We start from the raw sequence: 18,751 nt of genomic DNA, 5'->3' as shown, positions 1-18,751 counted from the left end.
ACTATATTGGTATTATGATGGGCTACCGATTAGAATATATTTCATTTAGAAAAAAAGGCACATATGACCAAACATGCTATGTTCGCCGAGTGGTATACAAATGGTGGTAGTAGAGCAAACAATGGCCCAAATCCTGTTTAGTGTAGCAAATCACACTAGAGGAAGCCCATAGAGAGTCTGGTTGGGCCAATGTCTCTATAGGTTCCATGGATTCAAGTGGGTCTGCTTTAACTGTAATTGACTTTAATATGTATCAATGGAATTTATGGCAGAGCTGACTCACTAAATACCCATTGACTCAATGGGTATATTCTAGTGAAATTTACTATGGTAAGCAGCAGGATTTTGGCCAGTATTTGTGAACTACTTTTACTGTTACAGTGATTAACAACTGATTGATTGGTTGATTGATTTTGCATCCTGCATTTTATTCCAGCTGACTTTGGTCTTGCAAAGCAGAAACAAGAAAATAGCAAGCTCACCTCAGTTGTTGGAACTATTCTTTACTCCTGGTAAGAGAATATCCGTTCTGAAATTTGTAGGTATGCTTTCTCTTAAAATTGCAACAGATTTTTATGATAGTTTTGGATGGAACGTCTTTAATATTATTGATTGGAAGACCCAGTGGAAGAACAAACTGTGTCAAGACTTGGGAACTATACCCATGAGTCTAAGTGCGAAGTGCAGTTCCCCATGATCTTGATACTCAAAGAATCAAGAGTTGAATTTGTTTTAGTTATGGTTTGAGAATAAGCCTTGATCTGAAATTAGGTCCTCATCAGCAGTACTAAACCTGTTCACTTTTTTGGTATGTTTGGAGTCTTTACTTGTTTGAATAGCATATACTGTGTCCAGAAATAATATGTACAAAGTTAATATATATGTATTGGTTAGGAGGTACACAGTCTCAATAAGTTATCACACTTAATTTTCTAGTAATTAACTCTATCAACAGCAACGTAATCAAAGTTGTAAATGCTCTGGTGCAAAAAATTATTCCTGTTTTATTTAAAGCTCTTTCTTCTCCCATTAAGAGTTCATATACTGTATGACCTTATCCTCAGTTTTCTTTCTATCAAAGTTCAGCCTTTCCTATCTCTTAAGCAAAGGAGGTGGATTTATTTTATTTCAGAGTGTTCACAGATACATTTGCCCAGGAATTCAGTTACTGAATTTTAAGCAGTTTGTCATAATGGCACCTCAAATATTATTCTATATCTAGGTAAAAACTCTCATTGATAGTGAAATAGCCACTAAGTTACAGTGGACCCTCGACTTACAGACGGCTCCACTTACAGACTTTTCGAGTTAAAGACTTCTCTGGCTGCAAAATTTAGGTTTGACTTGCAGCCGGAGAATCAACCTACAGACTGGGAAAAAAACCAAAATGGAACAAAAATGGAACAAAAATGGCTGGTTACGGATTAATCGGTTTTCAATGTATTGTAGGTCAATGGAGCCTCAACCTACATACTTTTCGACCTGCAGCCACCGTTCCAATACGGATTAATTCCGTAAGTCAAGGGTCCACTGTAGTAGGAGTGAGCGTGTAATAGTAGTGTAGTCAGAAGGATAGGCTTTTGCTGGGCAGAGAAGTAAATATTGGTGGTAAGTGTCTGCATTACCTTACACTTTCTCCCTTAGTCTCACAGTTTCTCCTGTTTATTTTTGGCATATTTACTTAGATATGGTGAATATCTAAAATATCATCCCCAAGGCTTCCTCACACTCCATCCCCCCCCCCCATTGTAGCCATTCACCTGAGCAATATTCTTGTCAAATGGTGGCAACATTTATGGAAAAGTAACTAATTGATGACTGTTTGCATAGTGCGCAGACACTCCCCCCCCATTTTCATTAATTGTTTTATTAATAGAATGGAGGACAGAAATTAGAAAGTTACTTCTTAAAAAATATTCCTTTTCTCATAAGTCATTGCAGTACCCGAGAAGTGACCTGTTGTCATTACTTGTCAGAGTGTTGAAAAATGAACTAATTACATCATTGGTTGTTACCACAAAACAACCAAAGGACCGCATTTTGTGGCATAAAACTGTAAAAACAACTGTTAAAATGCTTGTAAGTGCATTAAAATGCTGTTCTGAAACTAATATTTAAAAGTAGCTAGAAAAGACGACTTGTTACACCAGTAAAGTATCTTTGTTCTTGCTCATTTCATTGCTTCTGCATTGCAAGTAACTTTATTGCTTGCTCATAACTAAAAAAATAGTTAGCTATACTTCCACACTCAGAGGTATACTTAATGGTGCCTTTGTAGTCTCCCAAGGGCTGAGCCTCCCCAACATATAATCATCTAGGCATCTCGAACATACAGCTTTACAGAAACTGAAGTAGAGCTATACTGCACTAGAAAGATATAGGACTAACATGCTGGGAGGTCCCAACTCCCTTGTAAAGAAAGCTGAAAGATATGTCTTGTGTTGCAACAATGGAATGTATTGGTTGTCGTGGGTTTTTTTGGTCTCTTTGGCCATGTTCTGAAGGTTGTTCTTCCTAACGTTTCACCAGTCTCTGTGGCCGGCACCTTCAGAGGACAGCACTCACCAGAGCACAGAGTGCTATCCTCTGACGACGCCGGCCACAGAGACTGGCAAAACATTAGGAAGAACAACCTTCAGAACACGGCCAAAGAGACCGAAAAACCCACAACAACCATTAGATCCCGGCCGTGAAAGCCTTCGTGAATAAATGGAATGTATGACATTTGGAGTGAATAGTGATTTCATAAACACTGTGAGGATGTTATGGTTTCAAATGTTCTCTTTTTATTGCTGATATTGTGCTTTTTGAGTATTTTTTATTTTTCAGAATAGCTTTCTGTTATATTTTAAAAACAACATTTATTGAATGAATGAAAGGATAAGTGAACTGAATAAATATGGAAGAAGAAGTGATGCTGGCAGTTATATCTGTTGGAAATTGTCCTTGTTTGCAGTGGCAATTATGAAGTCCTCATATTTTGTTCATGTTGGATTATTGCATTGTGTACTACATAGAATGTCTTTTGGAGATGGTTTTGAATCTCTAGCCAGCAAGAATGAGGCAGATCACTTGTTGACAAGAACTAACCCAGAGAGTATCTTAAGGGTTTTTCTACAATTGCTATAATTGCCTGTTTGACAAGGTGTTTTGGGTGTGGAGTACTTTCCAACCCTACTAACAGCCCAGTGCTAGTATGCCTTAAGCTATGGCTACACTAGCAGCAGGGAGCAAGCTAGTGTGGGCCACTTGGGAACACTCAGGCATTATTAGAACAATATAATGAAGCCTACCCATTCACACAGAAATGGTTCCTGTCAATATTGTGAAGTGGCTTAATAATGAGCCACTTCAGAATACTGGCAAATTTAATCATTTCCCCTGCTCGGCAGAGGGCAGGAGTAGTGGGGAATTTTTTTTTTTTACTCCATATAGACTATTGCTGACATGCTGCATCAGTTATTTAAAAAAGGAAAACAAATCTTTTCTTTTCCTTTTCTTTAAGGACCTGTTGAGAAATTGCCTGCAGTTGAAGCCACCATCACTTCTGAAAAAATCATATTTTTTTAATCCCACTTTCCCAAGCAGGAGAAGTCATTAATTTGCCAACATCCTGAAGTGGCTTGCTTATGTGATCACTTAGGTTCTTGTGATCACACATGCTGGAACTGATCCAAACCATAGCTATTCTAGCCACATCAGAAAACAGAGGCTGCTTGACAGGGGCCAGAAAGGTACAGGTAGGAATGCTGTGGGGATGGACTGGTGTGCTCTAGCAAGGACATTGATTGCCATCTTTAAGAGCATACTAGCCTGTCCCTGCAACACTCCAAGCAGTAGGCTAAACAACATGCATAGTCAGCCTTTCAGAGAGTGCTTCTTTCAATACTGCATATTTCCTTTTCTTTGACATAAATAACAGAAGCTCTCCTTTCTGTGAAATTCAACCACCTGTATTTATTCATAACTTGCATATGGCAGGATTCTCTGTGTGATAGCATCCATTTTCTCTCTTATTTGTCCCAAGATTTCTAACTAATCCTTTTACAAATTTTTCCTTCCTGAAAGCAATGGTTTTTTTAACCTTTTCTCTTTTTCTTCTCTGCTGCTGTTTTCCCTTCCCATTTCTGCTCTATTTTTAACCTTGTTTGTTTTTGTTATTTGTCCTCTCCCCGCCTCTCCCCCCCCATCTTTAATTTTTGATTTCCAACTAGTTTGGGGGTTTAGTGTCTGGAAGACACTGTGCCTTTGTCAAGTGTTTTGGAAATGAAACTGGCAGTTTTCATAAATATTTGCATTTGCAAACTAATGAAAAAGACATCATAGGTTATGTCTTACTCAGTTAATGTGTCTTCTTCCGTCTGTACTGCAGTGGGAGGTAAAACAGTGGGTGTCTCTGCTTTGCTTAATGTTGCTTTCTACTGACCCAAGGAACATTAGCTTGCAATTTATCACAGTACAAAAAGAAATCACATATTTAGAGGGGAAACTCTCAACATTCATATAAATAGAATATTTTCTAGAATACAAAATGAAAATGATAAAAGATGAAGAAGTCTAATACACAATTTTTTAAAAAAATTCTTCTGACTAAAATTTGTGTCCATAATTTGGCCATCAGAGCATCTGTTACAATGTTATTACAGTAGATGTATTCTTAAACTATGCCAGAAACAGTCCAGATGACGTAGCGTTTGGTACCTCATGTGAGCAAACAAGTTGGGAAAGCTGCAGTCAGCAGGTAATTTAGTTCACATTTTGTTGGGCAATGGACAGCTCCAAAGGTGAACCTGCACAATCATCAATTAATTGGTGACTGGAGAAAATTGAACAAGCAATTAGCTTAGTTAAGAATAAGATCACAAACTAAGGAGGGGGGGAAGGATGCACTTTAATTAATGAACGATCTGAAGAAAAAAATTGCGCTGAAACCCAGACTAAGCATTTAGATCCCGTTAAGATCAATGGGAAGGAGTATCACTGATTTTATACTTATCACTGATAAGTATCACTGATTTTAACAAGACTTCAGAGCTGTTAATCCAGTCTAGATCCAACCATTGGCTGAAATCCTGCTGTGCAGTAATGTAAATGGTGTAACCTTTGGAAGCGAATTGCCATAAGAAGTTTCCATATACATTATATATATTCCATATATATAGGTGTACAGCTTGGGAATGCCCAGATTTCAGTAGTGACCAGGAGTGTCTTTGCACAGTTAAAACTAGTGCACCAGGTGTGCCATTTCTGGAGAGGTCATGGTGACACATGCCCTAGTTACATCTTGGCTGGATTACTGTAACACACTCTACACGAGACTATCTGTGGAAAGTGTTTGGAGACTTTAGAGGTCCAAAATGCCACAGCCAGATTGTTAACTGGGGCTTGTTACAAGAAACATATAATTCCCTCTTACAACAGCTCTACTGGCTGCCGATACGTCAGTTCTAGGTACAATTCAAAGTGCTGTTTTCAACCTATAAAGCTCTGAATGGCTTGGATCCAAGCTACTGTATCTAAAAGACTGCATCTTCCTCTATGAGCCTGCCTAGGCATTAAGATAATCAGGGGAGGTGTTTCTCTCAGTCCCACCAGCCTCACAGGCGTGCTTGGTGGGTACATGGGAGAAGGGCTTCTCTGTTGCCACTCTCAGATTCTGGAACTCCCTCTCACAGGAAGCTAGGCTGGCCCCATCTTTGCTGTCCTTCTGCAAACAGGCAAAGACCTTTCTCTTAAAGCAGGCTTTCCCATAGTGGCTGGTGTGATGATAATCAAGGACAGTGGGACTTGTAGTCACTGAGGATGAGAGAAAATGGAGTCAGGTTTCAAAGTGCAAGGAGTTGAAGATATGGGAATGTGGTAAAGGCTGAGAGGCTGTTTTTCCTAATTTACAGTCAGGCTGGTACAGAGTGAATCGTGATAAGAGTGCAAGGTTGAAGAGGCCCCAGCGCAGAGACCCAACAAATTCCCATCTAATTGGAATGGATATAACATACCTGCATCTCCATGAGAATTGGAGGCTGAATGAGCAATTATGCCTCTTTGAGTTAATTGATTTACAGCCATGAAGAAGGAGGTCCGAGTAATGTAGAAAAATGGATGTTGGGCTATGTGAAAGGAAACTTTTTTCCTAAGAGAAGTTCTTGATGGATTGTGTTATGTAGCTGGATGGTACAGAATGTAGTATGATAAGAAAGGAGGAGGTGGGGCTAGCCCACCTTAGTTCAGCTTTGTAGTGTTTCTTATTTTAATGGGAAATAGCCCTTTTATTTAACCATTGTAACCTTTGAACATGTATTTATGCTATGCTTAAGCAAACTGTTTCTATGAAACTATATTTTCTTAATAAAAAATAATTATAAACATCCTAATTGAGGACTAGTCTCTTGGACCAGAAAGGTTTAGCTAAATCCAGAAGAGTGGAAAAGGTCACTGATTAGCTACCATAGAGACATCCTATTTAAATGAGCTGTTGTGAGTTCTAAGGAATCAAAAAGCCCATGTTGAAGTAGTTGCAAAGTACTGAGTAAAGTAAAATGTTCTTTAAGGGTCAGGCTTGTTCAAGGCACATATGCTATGCACTGCTGAGGCTTGAGGACTTACCTCCGTACAAAGTGGTAGATTTTTGGCCTCTGGAACTCCCTGCCCAAATGCCATATGCTTCTTAGGGAGACTTGAGCATCACAACTGGCAATCAGAGAGGGGTTTTTCAGATTGGATTGTTTGTTGCTTTTAAATGTGTTTTTAGTATTGATTTTATTAACCATTTTTAATATGATACTTGTTTAATTCTTTTTAAATATTTGTATGTTTACTGTTTTTAGCTTTTAAATATTGTCCTTTTAATGAAGTAAGCTGCCTTCAGTCCTTTTAAAGAGACAGGTGGGGTAAAATACTTTAAATAAATAAACGGTTACATACTGAGTCATGCGACTTGACGTGTAAGAAATAAGGTGTATGGAGCTTTCTTAACTTACAGCGATTTGCCTCTGAAAGCTTTGCAGTTTATGTAACTGCACAACTGGATTTCAGTCATTGTTTTAATAATTAAGAAGGAGGGTAGGGAAAGGCAGTAGTAAAGAAAGGCAGAAGAGTAAATGATTTGATAAAACAAAAAGGGAAAGATTCTTGAGACATCTAACATTGAACAGGGTGGTGTAATAATAATGGGTGACGATGTGACTAGTGTGATGGATACTGATCAAATACATGTAAAGATTGGAGGAAATAAAATGAAAAGAGAAACACCAATCAATAACATTGCCTGCAATAATTGCTAGAAGACCAGATAAGAGAGGGAGCTAGATCTCCAACTCAGAAAAGTGGCAGATCCATGGGGGATAATAGATAATAGCAAGCCAAGGACAAAATAGAAGTTGGGCTACACTTTGATTTCTACTTGTTCAACATGAGACTATGTGATGAGAGTTGCAAGAAAAGTGGTGTTTAAAAGACCCGGAGCCTATTGTAAATGTGAGTTCTGGGCATCTGAACCTCTAAGATGCCAGCTTGATAGTACTGTAGTTTTGCAGCATGGTGTTCAGTCTGGGCTTTTAACTTCTTTCAGTCCTCAACATTATCAGACTTCCTAAATCCTCTCACTTTACCAGCATATTACTGACAGGGTTATCGATGTATCTGTCCAACAGTAGTCACTTTTATTATGACCTTTGCAGAGAGAATCGTGTTCCAAACAAACCTTTATACAAGCTAATACTCATGAGGCAGTCTGAAAACATGGAGGATGTTGTTGATCAGCTCATCAAAATTCTGATGGTGGGGCAGTAGGGGAGAATCTCTATATCCTTATTACAATTAAACCTATGTAAATATTGTCATAAAATAGTAACAGAATAAAATTGGGAATGAATAGTTAAGCATAAAGAATGCTGGAAGATTTAGTGAAAATGGATCAGTCAGAAAAGTGGTTATTCTATAGTGTTATGACATAGCTTTGCAAGAAGATCAATATTCCTTCCTTCCTATTTTCCCTTCTTCATCTTTTGAAATATAGTGCTACATATTTGCATGTCATTGTATTTTGGAATAATTTTCATGAATCCGAATATCCTAACACAATGCTTGGGAAATTATATTATCTTCTGTGCTGCTGTAAATTTTTGTTCAGTTGCCAAACTCATTTTAGGATGGAGTTTAGCATGGAAAAAGATATGTTATTAAATAAAAATGTAATTTATGTCTAGAGGAGCAGATGCCAGGTCTTTCAGAGAAAACATAAAGCATAGCTCAATCTGTTAAAAAAATTAATGAAAAATATTCAGATAACCTGTCTCTATTCTTGCTATTTGTTTAGCTTGGGAAATTATAATCTATTTTAACCAGGAAACAGGTGAAATGGGGATCTTTCTGTTTGAGTACAAGATGTAGGATTGAAAGCTTAAAAGCAGATAATAGTGATTACTGCTAATATAATATTTGTAAAATCCAGCTGGCTTAAATATCATGCATTACCTACATAGCTCATTGTAAATGCCACTTTGCAGCAGTGTGGATCATAGTTTTGAACTTGACCCACTGAGCTGATCTCATGCTGAGTTCTTAACTCTGATATTTGAAAATACAGATGTGTAGAAACACAACTGTAAGACTAGAAAATCCACATTCAGTAGATAATGCGTACTGTTTCCATTTCCTGGGAAAGGAAAAAGAGAAAAGGCCTTTGTCTCAATTTACTCCATAAGTACTCATTTTAATTAAATATTCCTTAATTTGGGATATACCTTAATTTGGGATAAGGAGTAATTTGGCTTGTTCCAGATAGAGCAATTAAGTATTAGAATTATAGTATATGTATATTGATCTGGAATTAGTTGTATTTGATCTGAGTGTGTGTGAGAGAAAGAATTTGTTAATTTGCATTTGATATTGATGGGGAGAAATTAAATGGAAATCATCTGTTTCAGCTACTTGTATTCTGAAGGTAATCTTGTCCAACATCCTGCTTCATGTTAAGGCAACATCTTCCAAAATAATAATAAAGATTACACCACAAATAAGCTAAGGTTGGGAGATATATTTTATTGGAATTTAAATAACTGTTTTGGATGCAGATGTACTGTATAGAACTAAGGGAAAAATAACTGGGTGGATCATGATTCTGTGTTCCACATATAAGGAAAATATAATATAATCTAATGTACTTAACATTTCAATACCATCTGAACAATGTTTTGCACTTTTATTCTAGCTCAATCTTGTCTAGGTTTTCTAGATTGCATATGCTTAAGCAGATATGGATATGTAAGCTGACAGACTGATACGTAGTTACTGCAGTTTTTATTTTATAAGCAGAGGCCTTGTAATGTGTACGTGATAGTTGATCACAAACTCTGAATCATTTTGTATTTTCACTGAAGAAGTCCTTAAGGTAGTGTAATGGCCTTTGCTTTTTTATTTTTTCCTAATAAAATATTTTCTGTGACTGTCTCCCTGCCTTTTATGGACTGCTGAATTTTGTTTTTACATGTAGCCCTGAAGTTGTGAAGAGTGAACCGTACGGTGAGAAAGCTGATGTCTGGGCTGCAGGATGTATCCTCTATCAGATGGCCACTCTCAACCCTCCATTCTATAGCACCAACATGCTCTCCCTAGCAACTAAAGTATGCAGGTTTGCTAGATGGAAATATCACCCTTACTTTTGCATACATGTACTTTATGAATGTCCCTTCCCTCCTGTGTTTCCTGAAAAATATTCATTATGCAGTGCAACCATATCTCACATAGGCCTGGGACCTATATATGTAAGAGAATGTCTATCCTTGGAGATAGGATCTCAGGAGGGGGCAATGTTTCCTCTGTATCTTACCCTTGGAACTAGGACACTATATGGAATCACAGGTAAGGGCTTTCTTAGCTATAATACTCCAATTCTGGAATGTCCTTCCCTCGGAGGCCTAGCTGACACTGCTATTGCCTTTGTTTCAGTGCCAAGTTAAAATTTATCTGCTCAAGCATCTGATGCCTAGAGAGGTCACAGTTTGGTCTTCAGTTTGCTGGGTTTTATTTTCATTGTTAAATTATTTGTAAGTAAATCAGTTAGATTATCCCAACAGGATCTGTCAACATAGGGGAAATTAAAACTATTTTAATATTGTTATAGTAAAAATATGACAGATTCTCCATGGATAAGAGGACATCAAAGGGCCATGTGAGATTGAATGAGTGCCAGTCAACCAGAATGCTTTCATTTTGATCCTTTATTGTATACAAATGTTGACATGTTTACAGCTCCCTTTGGCCACGATTCTCACCTTGAAATCCTCCATGTCCCAAGACTGGCCCAAGAGTGGTTTCGTTCACACTCCCTGGGTTGGGCTTGATTTGCACCAGGGTGACTCTCTCTCATTGAGCCTACACAGTTGTCACCAGAGTGTCCTCAAGCACCCAGGAAGGCCCTTCTGCTCCAATTGGCCACATCACATACCAATACTGAGCCACAATGAGTTTTAGGATCAGGGCTGGGAAGCACGGTGGGAGGCCTGAGTTATGTAACTCCACTACATAATAATTTGGACTTTAGGGCAGTACCACAAAAGCAGTTTTGAGAGCCATTGTATTGGTGCACACAGTGGGTCTAGTTACTCTGCTGGATCAAAAGAATAAAGAAGATTCTTCCCATTATCCTGTATTGGCTCTGGTGATTAACCACCAGCCTCTGTGTTTTGTTGGCTTCTCATCGAAGAATTTTGGTGTTCATATTTAAAATTTTGTTTTAAATGTTTTTCTTAGCTTTCTACACAATCCATAATGTCTCACCTCCTCCTTTAGTTTTATGTATGCCTTATTTGCAGCTTCCTAAACTGAGATAACAGTTCGCATCAAGTAATTTCAGTACTTATTATTACTGAGGCTTTAGATTTTATGAGATAATCAAATGTTCACTATTTTTGCAAGGATCATTCTTAAAGGCTATTATAGTCCTCATTGCCTTTCTTAGTAGTAAGAATTTGCAAGAATTGGAAAATAAAGGGCTTCAAAATTTTGTAGGCTTATGATGATCTTTTAAAAAACAGTCACATATATGGGGGGAAAAGACTTAGTATAGGAGACTGATGGGTGTTGTGCCTCAGTCTAAAAATGCTAATCATCTTCAGGTAAAGATACATAAAGAATAGTAATTTATCTAACTGGACTCACAGGTATATATATAATATTTTTTTCAGATGAAAATTTGGTCATAGATTCTTTGTGGAGGTGTGTTATCATGTACCACTCTGTTCAAAAACAAAAGAGGCTTTTTACTACATGCCCAGTGCAGTTTTTTCCTAGTTTTGACACTATCATATTTATCTTCCAGATTGTAGAAGCAGCATATGAGCCGATTCCACACAGTGCCTATTCTGAAAAGGTGTCAGCTGTCATTAAAAGGTAAATCTCCTGTAAAGGTTTGTATCTTCTTCCTGGTTGCAGTTTCTTTCCATCATGAGTAGCAAAGATGTTAACAAATCCAGTCTATGTACAGATTATAAAGAAGAACTTTATAAAGTTCTTCTTCTTTATAAATAAAAGCAACACCAAAAACACTTTCACAACAATCAATTGAAAAACCTCACTCTGGCAGCCAGGCACTCAAGGAAAATTTGCCTGAAGAGAAAGGTCTCCACCTGTTTACAGGAGGGTAGCAGAGATGGGGCCAGCCTAGCCTCCTGTGGGAGGGAGTTCCAAAGTCTGGAAGGAGCAACAGAGAAGGCTCTTTCCCGTGTTCCTACCAAAAGCACCTATGAAAATGGTGGGATTGAGAGAAAGGGCTCTCTTGATGCTCTTAACATGAGCTGGCTCATAATGAGAGACACGGCCCTAGAGATAGCTTGGACTCAAGCCATTTAGAGCTTTATAGTTTAGAACCTATGCATATTACAACAGTAGTCTAAAGACTCAGCTGAGAAGTTGGAGTGCTTGATAAACCGGTTTAAATATACAGCATATATACACTTGGGTTGCTATTAATAAAAGTAACTTAAATAAGTGATGATACATATATTGGTGACTCTAGGTAATGTCAGAAGAACAAAAGTCACCTTATAAAGTCTTATCCAGCACCTTAACTTCCAAAAGACTCAGTTTTTTCTGGAGAGATACCGTATTTTTCCATGTATAAAATGACACTTTTTCCTTAAATAATTAGGAAAAAAATTGAGATTTGTTTTGTACATGGAAGGCAGCTGCTTTTCCCTGCCTTTTGCAAAGCCATGGGGCATAGCAAAAAAGGAAGGGAAGGCTCCCTTTGGGTAGAGCAGCTGTGAAAGGGCTGCATGATTGTTGCCTTTTTATCCTGAAGCAGCCATGAAAGGGCTTCAGGATCAAAGGGCTGAGATCATGCAGCCTTTATCCAAAGGGAAGCTTCCCTTCCTTTTTGCTAAAGGAAGGCTTTGCAAAAGGCAAAGAAAAGCAGTGGTCAAAGGGAGACCTTTGTTTTCTGCAAAGCTGCTCTATCGACATCAACCTGAGAAATGGTGCTTGCCCACTTTTCAGCTAATATGTCCAGCCTTCCTGTGGTTTCACTGTACTACGTATTGACCAGAATCTTTTTACTTATGTTGGCTGGTGTTGGGTCCAATACTATAAATTTCAGCAACAAATTACTGCATGTTAAGAAACTGGTTGTATTTCATATTCTATGCAAGACATGTGACAGCCTATGACAGGAAATACATGCATTAACATGATAGCTAGCAGTGATTCACCACTGTACTTTATGTAACATAATTTATGTACACCAACATATTCAGTGAGAGGCAGCATGGTGTAGTAGACAGAATGATGGACTAGGACTCCGGAGGCATGAGTTTGAATCCCCATTTGGCCATGGAAATTCATGGGGGAGGTATTGGTAAAACCACTCCTTAAATATCTCACAGACTTTGAAAACCCAATTATTGTTGCTCTAGGCTAAATGCAGCTTGACAGCACATAGGAATAACAATAAATACTCACTCAAATTCCATTGAATTGCCTACTTCCCTATTTGGATCCCTGAGAATTGGCCTTCCAGGACTGCTCTATACTTTGGCAAAGTTTTCAGTACTAAATATTGCAGCTACAATGGTGCTTTATGATTCCAGAGAGGCTTCTTTCTCAATGTTTAGATTTTTTCCAGCATAGTTTCTGCCACAAAGCAGAAGCAACAATAAGGAAGTGCTGGTAATGTTTCTTTCTTTCTCTTCTTTGCCTATTTTCTACTTTATTTGGGCATACAAGTGATGTAGCTTCTGGTGCCAGCCAAAACACTCTAAATTTTCTCTTTCTCCTGTAATGTACTTTATGTGGGGCTTCCCTTGAAGCTAGTATGAATGCTTCAGGAGGTCCAATACGCAATGACCAGACTGATCATTGGCCATTGCGTACTGGACCTCCTGAAGCTTTCATAAAAAGTTGGACCATATCACCCCTGCCTGCATTGGTTGTTGGTCAGTTTCCATGCCAGATTAAAGGTTTTGGTTCTAGCATATAAAGCCCTAAATGGTTTGAGACATCTCCCTTCCCCCTTCTCCCAAAGCTGAAAACGATATCAACTACATCTCCCACAACTCTTCCTCCTCTTTCGGTCCCTTGTGACGTACCTATTGATGTTAATAATTTGCTATTTTGCTGCACGCTGTCAATATTTCTCTGGAACAGTTCTGCTGTCATCTGTGTTGCCTCCCTTGATATTTTAGCACACTGCTTTCCAGAACAAACACTTGTACTAATGCACAGTTGGGTTCTTCTATTAGCTAGCTAGCTAGGTCTAGTATTACTGGGTGTTGGGAAGTGGTTTTTCTAGCATATGTTTGAACTCAGTAGCTGAGTAATTTGTGTTCCAGAACTTACTCTGTAAACAAAGGATGAGATATATTTGGAGATACAAGTCTAGGGAAGTATAGTGGCAGTATGAAATATAACTTTAGTCTCATTTACTCTGTGTTTATTTCACAATGCTGTTTCAAACACATGCTGTAGAAAACAAATGAATATTGTGAACAAGAGAAAATTGGATAAAGGCCCCAGAGAAGGGCACAAACAAACATTATAGATAATGTGTCATTAGAGGTGAACATATTTTAATGATAAAGAAACATCATTGTGACATTATTTTATGTTTTAAAAAAACAGACATTAAAAGAAAGCCATGTCTTAATTCATGAAGCAATATAATTTGCAAACTCCATGAGTTGAGGGAAACTCCCACTGTGACACTCACACACAATAAGTTGTTAAGGATTTTTCCATTCTTATTACTCTGTATGATGTCTCTTTTCTGCCACAGAGGCTTAGATTTCTGAAAAGATTTGCAGAAGAATCTTAGGAACTGTCCTGTGAGATGTCCTTAAGGGACACTTGCAAGATCTAGTTATGTAAGTCATTAGTTGGTTCACTTCAAATAAAGCTTAGGTCCATTTCAGTTTTGGTTATTGTCACTGTAGGGTGTATAATTGAGAATTTTCCCACAGGTGCTTGACCCCTGATGCAGAAAGTCGTCCTGACATAGTAGAGGTCAGTGCAATGATATCAGATGTTATGATGAAGTATTTAGATGGTTTATCAACTTCCCAGCTTGTTTTGGAGAAGAAATTGGAACGTGAGAGAAGGCGTACCCAGAGGTATTTCATGGAGGCCAACAGGAAGGCAGTGGCATGTCATCATCACATGACTGTATTGTCACAGGTAAGCAAATACATTATGTGATATTTAATGGAAGTAGAAGTACTATGAGTATAGTGAAGCATAGGTCTGCTTTCACTTGTTTGGCTGAAATCCTGTTGCTTAGTGTAGCAAATTGCAACTAGAGTAGGCCTATTGAATAAATGGAATTTATAGATGAGTTGGCTCACCAAATTCCCACTGGTTCAATAGATCTACTCTAGTCGCAACTTACTATGGTAAGCAACAGGCTTTCAACTGCTGTTTACATCTGACTACTAAGCATGTACCTGTATATAATATGAATAACTGATTGCTGAATCAGGGAGAAAGATAATGTCACAAATGATACATGTTCAGCTTTAGTTATTTCAGATTTCTTTGGGCCAGATTTCAACACCCAAAGACCAAAATATAATCTACTGGAACTAACAACGTGGGACCGTTATTCTGAAAAAAAAACACATTAATGGCAATGGTTTGCATTGTCCTTCCTTAGGAACCTTATGAAAAGTCAAGCTTCAGCAGCAGTGGCAGTGGAGGCACCAGTTTAAAAAGTGAATTTTCTGAAAATACCAACCTTCTGAATGAAAACTTCCACCAGTCCTATGGAAAAGACTATGATAAAATGTGTGATGAACCCCTGTCAGATGATAACTGCATTTTAGAAAACTCAGAAAAAGGTGGGAGTTATTAAGAGCTCTTCAGTACTTCTGGGATGCTAAGCAGAGTTGATTAGAAAAGTGTTGTTTCTGCTTTTATTTGTTTCACATACAGATGTCTTCTCAGAATTAGATGATGAACTGGACATATCAGATAGTACCAGCAACTCTAGTTCAAGTCCTCTTAAAGATTCAGCATTTGGTAAGCTTCAGTTTTAATCTCCAGTATGGTTGGCTGGAACTTTAACTGTTGATCTTGAGGGCAGTGGCTGGAGAACTTTGATATATGCATCTGAGCTGGTAATTGTAACAGAAGACATGGGGTGCAGAAAGAAGGATGGTTCTGGTCTACAATGTTCAGAATGGGCTGAGAGGGTCAGAGAAGGATGTCTGAAAGAAAGGGAGATGAACAAGAAGATTCAGGCATCAGGCAGGTAAGATCAACATAAAACCCTGTGTGTGAATCAAGTGCATATGAGAGTGGATGTTATAAGGTTGAAGAGCTGTGTTTCTTACCATTTCCCCCATTTTTGCTTGGAGACTAGAATCAATTAGTTTGATCCAACAAAGCTTCCTCAGTGGGTCAAAGTTAGAAAGGTTTACACCATATGCAGGTAAGACTTGTCTGAGAAGTGAGGTATAATTCACAGTGTTGTTCTAGGAATACAATGTTAAACCAACATTTATTGCACATAGTATCTCAACATGCTTATCCAATTTTGTTTCTGAAAATCTTCTTTGAAAAATCAGATGGCATAATTTAACTTAAAAGACTGCTTTCCATTGGAATTGCGAGATTCAGATTTTAAAAAGACAAATGTGCAGGAATTATAAGATTATATAGTTCTGGCATGTATTAGAAAAAGGGATTTTAAAACAAAATATAGGTGGGTATTGTAATTATTATTTTTTAAGATGGATGCAGTACATTCTGGTGGCTGTGATTGATTTTGAATAGTTGTAATAAATCACCCAGCTGTCCATTCTGTCTAGATAAAACCACTGCTTTTAGTCAGCCATACGTTGAGTAGTGTCTTGGCTTTATCCAAATCCTCCAGTAGTCATTCTCAAGTGCACTTGTACAAAGCTCCAATCAGGGTGCAAAAAAAGCATAAATTATTGACACCATGTCAGCATTAGGTGCATTGAAAGCTTTACTGTAGAATAAAGCTAGTCATACAGGATTCAATTTTTAAACAGACCTAAGATAAAAAGAGATAAAATATACCAAAATAAATCTTGTTGGAATTAGCTGTTGGAATTATTGCACCCTCATACCTTGCCTTTTAAAAGGTTTTGGCTGGGAGGGACCTTTCTGGACTGGGCTGAATGTCAATCAATCCAGCAGCAACCAATTGTTCCCTCTTTTCCTCAAGAGTTTAAAGAGAGACCCGCCTCTACTCAAGTCTTCTTTTCCCACTTGTTTTAGTCAGACAGTCTGCAGTCAGATAGGATTAGCGAGTGAGTACACAGCTAGTGAATCAGTTAAGCTCTGTTCATGGAACCAGTCCCTATTTTTTTCTACAGAATGCTGTTCAGAAATGTAATTCTTGAGTGACATTGAGATAGTATGTGCCAGTTGAGGAAAACAAACCAATTGAGGGAGCTAATTCTGCTCTGTGGGTTCCCTGAACCTTTAGCTGCTTCACAAGCTAGAATTATTTCAAACCATAAATTTCCACTCTGCCAATACTAGCAAGGCACCAGTTCCATCCTTACCATATCTCTACATAAAGTAGTGACAAGTTATCAAATACAAAAATTGTGAAATACATCCTCAGCAGATGCCTTTTTGTAGTTCTCAGTTTCTAAGGAGCAAACCTCACAAATGGACACATTCTGGTTTTTCTCTTTCCAGAACAGATTATCAAAATCACAATTGAGAACAATTAATTCCTACTTGGGGCATCTTTCTGGAATATGAAACAAGGGTGAGATATTCATTGCCTGAAATCCTGTTATGCAGTTGTGACTTGCATTGCAACAGGTAATGCCTGTGAAAATTTCTTAACTTGCAACAGTTCACATCTAAAAGTTACGCCTTTACACTGTGCATCAGGATTTCAGCCATTGTCTGGATATCCTTGTCTAAATAATAATAACAATAACAAGGATGTGTGGATTTGCATGAATTTGGATGTGCCTATCATGTTGCACATGTGACATGTTTTACTAATGGCTAATATTGATGGTTTCTTTTCCACCTATTAGAGCAATCTCAGATAGTAAATAGACACTGCTTACTCTTTATCAACTAAACTGCAGACACCTCGAATTTCTTCTGAGACTTTGTATGATTGGCATTAATTGAATATTATTTCTTTACTTTGAGTGAAAGGCTTTGACTCAACATTCTTTCTTAGATATTTTCCAGACTATCTTGTAAATTAGTTCTTGGCATCTGTTAAGCTATGATAAGGAAAAAAACTTTATATTGGTTTTTAAAAGATTTCTAGAGATTCTCATTTAGCCTTCCCAGCAAGAAGTAAGAATATCCCTGGCACCGTATTCTCTAGAATTTGGTTATTTACTGATATATGACACAGAGATCAGAAAATTCTGCTTCCCTTTTGAAGCAGCTCGTTACGTCTAAAGCTGGATAAATTCAAACTAGCATAAGGTCTAGTTTAGGAAAAGAAGCCAGAAGTAAACAGTGCTACGTGATCTTTGCTTATTTTCCTAAACCATAATTGAAGCTAATTATAGTTCTTTAGCTGGGATAAAATGAGTAACTGATTAGAAGCGGAAGTGAAAGCATCCAGCCCCCTTGTTTCAGCTATGCCAGAGGAAGGGTGAAGGGCCATAGTATGTGAGCCTTACTTATTTCGTAAAGCCGAAATTCTTTATTTTTTTTCTTTATTTATTTTTACTCTATTTTTCTGGTTTTTACATTCTTATTCAAAGATTTATGTAATTGTGTGTTATTTTATTAATTGTTATATTGGAAGCCGCTCAGAGTGGTCGCATAGACCAGATGGGCGGGATACAAATCAAATCAAATCCAATCAATCAATCCATCCATCAATCAATCAATAAAGTTTATGTCCAAACACAGCCAAGACTGCTTAACATGAGAATTCCAAACAAACCTCAGAATGAACTAGAGGTGACTCTCGAAGTAAAAACATTAATGAACTTCGCATGTGATAAGAGTTATCACACAGGACCTACTGTTCATTGAAACAGTGGTTTACATGCCCTTTCTATGCTTTGTTATGAAGAACATAACATTTTTTCTTTCCATGAACAGAAAACTAGGCACACTGTTCTTTCTAAAGACAGAGGAGAATGAAAAAAAAGAGTTCCCTTTCTCTTGTAGCCAGTGGTTGTGAAAGGATGGTGGTTTGGCATAGAGAAAATTTGCGGTTTGGCTGCCTTATAGTCACCAATTAAAAATAAAAAAAAACCCAAATATGCCAAAGCATGTTAAGCAACAAAGAATCAGAAAC

General features: G+C 37.8%; 1 protein-coding gene across 26 annotated transcripts in view; it reads left to right on the top strand.

Annotated features, from left to right (window-relative positions):
• The window catches only part of NEK10 (NIMA related kinase 10), a 123,338-nt gene that overhangs the window by 61,572 nt on the left and 43,015 nt on the right, over positions 1-18,751 (top strand). For 19 of the 26 annotated variants that reach the window (XM_078377308.1, XM_078377317.1, XM_078377304.1 and 16 more), the window contains 6 exons: positions 437-512; positions 9,491-9,620; positions 11,318-11,388; positions 14,451-14,664; positions 15,140-15,323; positions 15,418-15,504. In XM_078377308.1, the coding sequence (XP_078233434.1) occupies positions 437-512; positions 9,491-9,620; positions 11,318-11,388; positions 14,451-14,664; positions 15,140-15,323; positions 15,418-15,504 (762 nt within the window). Of the gene's footprint in view, positions 1-436; positions 513-9,490; positions 9,629-11,317; positions 11,389-14,450; positions 14,665-15,139; positions 15,324-15,417; positions 15,505-17,160; positions 17,234-18,751 lie in introns of those variants that run through there. The other 7 variants (XR_013537259.1, XR_013537258.1, XM_078377311.1 and 4 more) reach the window with 5 other exon arrangements.

Source organism: Pogona vitticeps, chromosome 6, assembly GCF_051106095.1.
Source record: "Pogona vitticeps strain Pit_001003342236 chromosome 6, PviZW2.1, whole genome shotgun sequence".
Lineage (NCBI taxonomy): Eukaryota > Metazoa > Chordata > Lepidosauria > Squamata > Agamidae > Pogona > Pogona vitticeps.
Note: the sequence above shows the minus strand (reverse complement) of the source record. Positions and strands in the feature narration are given on the sequence as shown.